General features: G+C 41.3%; 1 protein-coding gene across 3 annotated transcripts in view; it reads left to right on the forward strand.

Annotated features, from left to right (window-relative positions):
• The window catches only part of pitpnc1b (phosphatidylinositol transfer protein cytoplasmic 1b), a 30717-nt gene extending 21807 nt beyond the window's left edge, over positions 1 to 8910 (forward strand). Inside the window, exons 6-9 of one of the 3 annotated variants that reach the window (XM_061674503.1) lie at positions 24 to 179; positions 869 to 932; positions 3995 to 4072; positions 6130 to 8910. In XM_061674503.1, coding sequence (XP_061530487.1) covers positions 24 to 179; positions 869 to 932; positions 3995 to 4072; positions 6130 to 6278 — 447 coding nt within the window. In that variant the 3' untranslated portion in view covers positions 6279 to 8910. Of the gene's footprint in view, positions 1 to 23; positions 180 to 868; positions 933 to 3994; positions 4076 to 6129 lie in introns of those variants that run through there. The other 2 variants (XM_061674504.1, XM_061674505.1) reach the window with 2 other exon arrangements.
• The last annotated feature ends 672 nt before the right edge of the window (positions 8911 to 9582 follow it).

Here is a 9582-nt window from a genome sequence, read left to right on the forward strand (position 1 = left end):
GGACCTCTGTTTGCTCTGTGCAGGACCTGTCTCGCTGGCAGTCGAGTAAGACTCAGCGAGGGCCCCTGGAGGAAGGCTGGAGAGAGGACCACCAGCCCATCATGTGCTCCTACAAGCGGGTGCAGTGCAGCTTTGAGGTGTACGGCTTTCAGACCAAGACTGAGGATTTCATACACAGAGTGAGACTGAGTCTTTTTTTTTTTATTTTATTTTATTTGTTTTTTTCAGTGCTGCTCGCGATAACGAAACAATGAACCGCAATATAGTGGAATTTGACACAAGGGTTAGTGTTAGCATCTGCCCCATGCTCCTTACAAGTGTTTTCATTTTGCTTTCGTGTGTTTGACTTTTTGTCTCTTTCAAAGCAAAGAAGCTCACTTGTAACATACATTCTGACTGTACCTCAAAGCAAAAATATAATAATAATAATAAGCGACAGCTCATGACAACAACACACAGCATTGTGGTGCGATAACATGACAGAGTTTACTGGAATGGTCATTAAAGACACATATTTAATCCTGTGCAGGGAAGTTGTTTACAACATGTGGTAAATGCTTCTGGTTATTAACTGAGTTCAAATGGCCACCGCATTTAACTCTCGATTGTGTGAACAACAGAGTATAGAACCAAGACTTTTTTACAAATGGGGAAAAAGGAAATATTTATTCGTCTTTATTATGACTTTAAGTGGTTGACGTGCAGGCGACTAATTAGGGCGCGGCATCTATTACCATGACTCATCGAGGAAATGCAATATTAGCAAAGGACAATAACCCAAGGAAAAAATACAAAAATTTAAAGGAAAGGGTGTGACGTAATGGCAATGATTGCAGTTTGATTGTCTTGTTATCTTTGCTTTCGTCAGAACATCCGGGATATTCTCCTGATTGGTCACAGGCAAGCAGTTGCTTGGGTGGACGAATGGCACGGTGGGTCAAAGAACACACAACGTCTCACTTGACAATACCAAAATTCAAGCATACAATTTGTCGTTATAGTTTTCTTTTACAACTTTATTCCTTAATGCAACCCTATGACCATCCAAACACTGTTTAATTAATTTACGTCGAAAAAGTTACCACCTAAATGTAACTAAACAAATATTTCAAGGAATTGCATTGGACAATTGCTGCTGGTAGCAAGTTACTTAACCCAAACCGCTGCAGTGACGGGTGTCTTATTTCCTAAACAATCATGTGGGAAGTCTTATCCCGTGGAAAAGATGTTCATAGTAATTGATATAATAATTAGCTGTTCTTTATTATCACCTGTGGGCAACTTCAATTGATGCTGTTTTCTACTATTGCATTCGACACGCAACACAAATCCGAACACTCATGCACAATGGGATGTACGGCCCAGCATGCATTAAGGGAGAGGCGTCAGATCGTGTTCCAGAGCATTTTGGTGCTTTGCTCAAGGGCAACTCAACTGCGCACAGGGACTTGATTGTCTTTATTCCTTTCCTCTGTTAAGAAAAGTGTCAAATTATCAGTAAAGAAAACATTCAAAGGCAGTTTATGAACCAGTGTAGCTCAAAGTGTGGTCCCCAAGAAAACCCCACGGTGGTCTGTGAGTAATTTCGTGGTTCGATTGTTGCACCTGAAACTTCAAAATATAGGATGTCCTGAAAGTTACCATACACCTTCCATTTAACAGTTTAGACCTGCTACTACCACCTATGCTGACAATACTGTACTCCGGATAGTCTTTCCCTGACTTTGAGTTTTGTGTTTTCATCAGAGGTGATAGTAGCAGACCTTCCGCTGTGTGGTCTGTCAAGAACAGATCCTGTTTTGAGAAATTTGCTCTGGATTGTGTAAATGTTGGTGACAGCCATAAAGCTTCTCTAACGGCCACTGGAGACTGCAGTCGGGGACAGAAAATTACAATTTTGCAACGCTGCTCCACTATCAATTGGCGAGTCATGGACAAGGGACTGATATGCTTCCAAAAATTGTAAAGCCGAAGCTGTCGAATGGTGATGGCGTTACGTCTGTCCTCATGAACCCTGAAACAAAATAGAAAAAAAGAAATCTTATTGTGACTTTTGGAACACCCAGTATTGTACAGATGGTATTTTACTTGAAATTTGATGGTTAATTTACATATATGTGTGATTAAATTGAATGTGAAAAAAATAATAATGGTTCAATCAAGATTGAATCCGAATGACAAATTACAGCACTGTCACTGAAGAAAAGGAAGACAAAATCTAAATCTACAAAATCCAAAATCTGACATTGAGAAACACCATGTTAGAAAAATATATGTATATCAGGATAAAATGTTTCTTTTTCATTGCCAATACTTGTTTTCGTGTCCATTGTTATCCTACAATGCCAATTTTCTTTTTTATATTAAAACTTAATGGCAGTATTGAAGCTCCAAATGTTCTAATGGAATTGGTTCATAAACTGCACACTGGTCACCTGAAGAGATTAATGGACTGAATGGAGCAGGTTTTTTCATCGGTGGATTTTTATTTTCATTATTCCATGATGTCAAGAGCAGGATTCATTCAAATAGTGAAAAAGTGCTATAATGCAACTTTTCCACTGCCTGGTTCTTCTCTGGGCGGCACGGTGGACTACTGGTTAGAGCGTCAGCCTCACAGTTCTGAGGACCCGGGATCAATCCCCGGCCCCGCCTGTGTGGAGTTTGCATGTTCTCCCCGTGCCTGCGTGGGTTTTCTCCGGGCTCTCCGGTTTCCTCCCACATCCCAAAAACATGCATGAATTGGAGACTCTAAATTGCCCGTAGGCATGACTGTGAGTGTGAATGGTTGTTTGTTCCTATGTGCCCTGCAATTGGCTGGCAACCAGTTCAGGGTGTACCCCGCCTCCTGCCCGATGACAGCTGGGATAGGCTCCAGCACCCCCGCGACCCTAGTGAGGAGAAGCGGCTCAGAAAATGGATGGATGGATGGGTTCTTCTCTGTACTGGTGCTTTTCCACTGGCAAATCAGAACCAGGCAGAGATGGGAGTAACTCGCAAATCTGCAAGTCATAAGTCAATATAGACAGAACGGGAGGGCAGGGGGGATGTCCCCATTTTGTGCCCCTCTGTGGGGGCCCAAAAAAAATTTCGGAGTTGGCAAAAAAAAAAAAAAAAAAAAAAAAAAAAAAGGTTCAGCAGCACCCACTCCCCCGCTGATCTCCCTCCATAGTGCGCTACTGTACTTATTTAATGAGGTGGCCTCAGCATAGTAGGATGCTAGTGGCTTGCCAAATTTGCACACACTACATGGAAAAATAACTCTTCTTTAGAAAAAAAAAAAAACTGCACAATTTTGTGAAAATGCAGATTTTCATATGGCAAGACTCGTTAAATCTAAGGTCATGTCAAGTCTCATGAATACCAAGTCAAAGTATTAATTGCTTCAAGTCATGTGACTCGCCAAACCTGTGCAGTAATGTGATCCCGACCACAATTAGCCCAAATCAGCAAGTAATTGAGTCCCCCGTATAAAGTTTAAAACAGCCTTTAGATGCCACAACATGATGCCAACAGTGAGTACTCAAGTTTTTCAGAAGAAAAAAAACACACAAATAGGTGAATTAAGTATTATAAAATCTTGACTAGGCGGGCAAACAGTGTTAACTCCACAGCCTCCACTTTGCTGCAATGCTGTTTTCTTATTTAAATTTAAAGTTTGTATGAAGAAGTAAATACAGGAGAGCCACCCTGTCCTCCGGTTGTTGTCTCGTTCCGACTTGATGAGTGCAATGTGACGTGGTTTTCGTAGTTATTTATTTATTTATTTTTCTGTGTGTGCTGTTTTGAAATTGAAAACAGACCCAATTGAATACGGGTAGAGGGGTGTACGAGTCTTCATTTTCACACGTGGGTTGGCTACCATAGTTTGACCTGAGCTCTATTAGGCTGTAACCTAAACTATAATTGTAAATATTCAAGTTTGTAACGTTTACTTTTTGAGGAAGATTGACATCGTAATCAGTATGTGTCTGTATTTATTTTCCATTTTTAGGGCTAAGCATGGACGAGGTGAGAGAGTATGAAAACATGATGCAAAAGAAGACTAACAGCAAAGTCAAACAAAACACAGGTGAGATAGAGGAAGGCAACCTTGCCAAAATTGAATGATTAAAAAAAAATCACCCAATGTATGCTGTGAAATGAGGCTTCAAAATCACGAACAATCAAGTCAATGTCTCCGCTCTCAAACGCTGTGGGCGTGTCCGCCGAATACGCTAAAACCACGCCCCGCTCAACTGTCAATCAAATTCTACTACTGCAACTTGAAAAATGGATGATACTTCGTCTAGCGTCATTCTTATGCCTACCCATAACTACGTTTGAAAATATTATCCGCTTAAAGCCTTCGGGGGCTGGAATATATCCCACAGAGTCGGCTCAGCCTGGACTCCAAAGTGCATCACCAGCGATGCCCCAAAAAATTGGGAAAACTGAAATAGTGAAAAACGGTTTCATGGTATATCTCCCCAATTCAGTACTGCAAAGTTCTCTTCACGTGTCCAGATATTATCTTCAAATGTATATTTGGCGATCTCTTAATTCACTTTCCAGGGTGTTTTATTGTATTTGCAAAATATAGCATTAAGGACATCATCCTAATCATAACATTGACTTAGATACATTTTCAGAGGTGTTAGGATACCTTTAAATGATTATGAATTCACATTAAACCTGAATTTGTTCTGCGGTGCTGTCAGTATGACCACCTTAGAGTGTGAATTAATAACTCTGATGCTGAATAGAGGGTTGGTGCAGCACTTTCCCAGATGGCTACCGTGCATCTGTGTGTATCGTGGGAAAAAATCGAGAGGCAAGAGCAATCAGGAAGGCATTTTTTGGCAAACGCAAGGAACAGAGAGAGAGGTGTGTGAGGGGTTGTTTTGCGTGCTGGCTCTCATGAAGCGATCATCCCGCTGATAAACAGTGTAATGCAGCCACCTGGTGAACTTGTGCCATCACCAGACCTTCACCACATAAATAAGCAGACATTTGCAGCACTTGGCTGCAAATGCCAGCCTGACTGTGTGCGTGTGTGATACAGAGGTGGCAAAACTCCCACTCTTTACTTAATTTAATAACTCCCACTCTTTACTTAATTTGAACAACAGATACTCATGTTAAAAAAAATCTCCTTTACCTAAATAAAAGTAAAAAGTACAGACTCTGAAATGTACTGAAACACAAATATAAAAATTTTACTGTAAATTACATATAATACCTGTTGATAATTTGACACAATGGGGTGGTAGTCTTCTGAGCACACAAAATAGCTCCCCTCTTTAAAAAAAAAAAAAAAAAAAAAACTTTCATGGTGCCTGTACTAAGAAGAAGGAAAAAATTACACAGCTTTACTGATGTTTCCCATGCTATTAAGCTAGTTATCTGCCTTGTTAGCAAGTCTAGTGAGAAAAATCTACTTAAGAGCAGTTCCCACCACTTTCCTGATGAGAGCAATGTCAGAGGCAGAATTCCCAGTGTGGCCTCTCTCACCATCCCCCTCCCCTGCGTGCATGCAGGATGATGATGAGACTTCAAGGTGCAACAAAATCTGCAGTCATTGCTCAAGCGGCTGCAGCTTGCCACGCGCCGCCATGACTCGCCTGCCGCTGCTACCGCATTGGTCTCGAGCACACAGGCACTTTAATGGGCTTAATTTCATTCATCCACTGCAATAAAATTAAATGAATGTCATTTTACTCCTGTGAGTCGTAAAAAGTTGGTTTGTGCCACTGACTTCAGTGCAAGCAGCGTGGGTTCAATTCCCACTCAGTGATGGCTTGAATGTGAGTGTGCATGGTTGTGAGTGTGAATGGTTGTCTGTGTCTATATATGCCCTGTAATAGACTGGCGACCAGTTCGCGGTGTAGTCAGCTGCGATAGGCTCCAGCTCGCACCCTGAACAGGATAAGCGCTATAGAAAATGGATAGGTGGATTTGAATACCAAAAAGGGGGTTGAACCAACTGCAATTTTAAATGTACAACCCTGATCTTGAGTACACTCAAGTCAATTTCTCATGTATCTTTCTATTTATATGAGTCACTTTCAATATACTCCGGGAACACAATGGGGGAAACAGTGGAACTAATTATGACGAATCTTGATTTTTATTCTTCCGGGCTTTCAGGTGCTCCGACCTCCTCAGCTCCGGTTTTCTCTCGCTCCATGTCGGTGACGGACGAACGGTCGCTGAGGAGGATGGGACCGTCCGGCGCGTCGGGGGACTCCACCGGTCTGCAAGGTCACATCCGGTTCAACTCCACCTCCTCTGAATGAGGACTCGCACACAGCATCAAACACAAAAACATTTTTAATGACTCGTGTCACGTACTTAAAGCACAAATATTATGATTCTTAAATAAGGAATATTTCCACTGATGCCATCATTGAACAATAATGGCACTCAGCAGAGCCCAGACCTCCATCAAGTAGGGTTGCAAACTTTGGGTAAATTCCAAGTCAGAAATTTCATAAGGGAATTTATGGAAATAGCAGGAATTTATCAAATAAAAGCCTGTTACTGGTGTACCCCGCCTCTCGCCCAGAGTCAGCTGAGATAGGTGCCAGTATGTCCGCCCGCGACCCTAGAGAGGATAAGCGGTACTGAAAATGGATAGTTGGAAGCAAAAGGTTTTCTCTTAACTCATTCGCTGTCAGCCATTTTCAAAGCGTGTAGAGCATTTTGACTGATCTTTCGAGACCCACAGAATATTGTGTCCTGTGACAATTTAAGCAGCGTACCAAAAGAAAGCATAGACTCTCTTCAGCAGAAAGTTTGTTTCTTCCTTTTTCTATTCCTTAGTAATCAGCAGTAGAAGATGGGTTGGTTTCAGCAAAAAACACCGGTTTCTGATTAAAAAGCAGTGAAAATGAGCTTTTTGTACAAAAAATAAATAAATAAAAATGTCACACAGAACAGCTACTTTGACGCTAATATTTTTTGTTTTCATCACACTTCAAAATATAAAACAACAAAGACAAGACTACGTAATAGCGATAGACAACCAAGAAACGTGCTGTAAGCAACGCTGACTTCCAGCATGCCTCAAGTGTGCTTTTTTAACATGGCGTTCACAATTCACTCAATGAACTGCGTCATCCAAAGTGATGCAACACCACAAGCTACAGGGATCTGTTAGTCATTACAGTGGTTTACAAACCTGAATTTTACCGACACGCGGCACTAGACCCTCTTCCACACGTAGCGGTTGAAAAACTAATTTGACCAATATATTCCTTGGTGGCAGTAAGCAGTTGGATTGGACAGAAAAAAACATGGAACTGTGGAGAGGCAGTATATAACAAGACGAGAACCAGTCATGTCACTTTACTCTCCACATACAAACTAAATGGTTTTAACATCAAACAGCCAACCGCTCCCTTTGAAGCCAACAACTCCCTTTCAACTTTTCAACTCCAGCCCCTCCCTTGAAGATACACGTCCCTGGTGAATATCACCCTCTTGTGGCTCACCACAGTACCTTCATTTATGAGTGCCCCAGTGTTTTGAAGTTACGATGAGTCACTTACTTGATTTTTATGTTTTGTGTTGTGAGCCAAAATTTGAGGTGCAATATGTGCACATTTTAGATGCCCTCGCATGTGGGCAAGAAAAGCTTTTTCTTTTTTGCATATATTTCTGAAAAAAAAATTATATTCATATTTGAATATGATGTATTTCCATTAAATTATGCAAATTTACCACTTAATTCCCATAATGAGATAATATCCAGAATTTTCCACCCAGTTGCAACCCGACTACTAAGGCCTAACAATAAAATTTTAGATGTACATACAGTACCTACTTCATGCATACAGTATTGCTAGAGAAATTAAGTAAAATGACAAAAAAGAACATTTACACCAAAACTGCATGGTTGCTTTTTGTCCTAATCTCATGTGCGGGACCTTCACCACACACAGCACATTTTGTCCAGTTCTGACCTTGTGAATTAATACATTTTCGTGTTTTATGACGAGTCATCAGACTTCACTGTAAGGCTCCAGCCACATGCAATGACCAAAACAAACATTTTGTCACATTCATATTTGGAAGGAATCGGACAAACTCTTTAGGACTACTAGTGTGTTTGTGAAGGACCTGTTGAAATGGCCAAAGTGAGCCTTCTGTCTCTTCTCGAGACTTTGTCTACTCGTGATAGACATGCCTACCAAATGTCACATTGCTAAGTAAAACTGGCTTTGGGGACTGTTTTCCTGGAGGTTGCTACACAGGACGATTTTGAGTATGTAAAAGCCCTAAAAATGTTGATCTATTTATCAATTCCCCTTGCCTGGTGGTCACAGCTGTAAAGAATTCTACAGACCACCAGCCGGGCTCCACCGTTGTGTCCCAGCCCCCAGCATGCAACCTACAGACAGATGCATAAGGTATTTAATAGAGTGGCTCTAATGAGAGCGCAGGGGGGAGAAAACGGGGGGCTGTCAATGCTATGGATCTGCCTTCCTCCACATCTCCGCCGATAGGTCACAGCAGGTGTATTGACGCCACGTGCTGAGGCGATGTATTGGCACTTGATCTCTTAGCTGAGAGTTGCAAAGAGGTCAGGTCAGGGCTGAACTTCAATTATACGTCAATAATGTAGCCATTCACAAGATTATTAGCTTAATTTCCAACAAAAGAAGACAACAGATTGTCTGCAAGAAAACATTCTGTGTATAAATAACAGGATAGCGTTGTATGTACCATACTATTTTCTATTAATCAAGTGGGAAATGTATCAGGAAACGACATGTATTGTTTTGTTTTGTTTTTTTTCAATAAAGACAATTTATTTCCAATGATTTGCTGCTGGTGTGAAATCTGCACAGATAGGTGAGGGGAATGGACTTCCAGTGCACATTATCAAGCGTGTTTGATCAGTATTGACCCGCATGGATGGACCATCTGCTCGGGCCACCAGATGTCAACGCCTTTCTGATTTCACAGTGACACTCCCACGTAGAACAAGCTAGCGTGAACAATCGCATGTGAAATGAGGCCGCCACACATTTCATTCTGCACAGCCATGGGACAGAATGGAAATTTAACAGATGCATCATGCATGGTTGTGTCTTGTGTGTGCATGTATTGTACTGTATAGCAGGCCTGCACCACCGGGTGTTTCAGCCAACAGGAGCTGAGCTTTTATGAAGTCAGTAAAATCATCAATCTGTTAGGGTTTTCAAATAATCCCATTAATATAATGTGCCATACCCTTTTAAGATGATCAAAATAAGTCATGGTCTTATGTGTGTGTGTTTGCTTGAGCTATGAGGTTCTCAACCGCAATATTTTTTGTTACTCCACTCAATAGGATTACTATCTAATGCAGTGTCTCCCAACCTTTTATTGAGCCAATGTGCATATTTTTATCATGAACGGAACAAAGGACAGGACCCAAAATGCACGACTCCAATTGAAATGGACAGTTTCAAAAAGAGAGGTTTAATAAATTGGCAGAGGTCGGTACACAGGCAGGCAATCCGCAAAGGCAACAGTATCCCAAAACGTGAGGCAAAAGGGCAAGGTCAATAATCAGAACAGGGTCTAGTCTTACTATGAGTCGGTGACGTGGAA

Source organism: Phycodurus eques, chromosome 4, assembly GCF_024500275.1.
Source record: "Phycodurus eques isolate BA_2022a chromosome 4, UOR_Pequ_1.1, whole genome shotgun sequence".
Taxonomy (NCBI): Eukaryota; Metazoa; Chordata; class Actinopteri; order Syngnathiformes; family Syngnathidae; genus Phycodurus; species Phycodurus eques.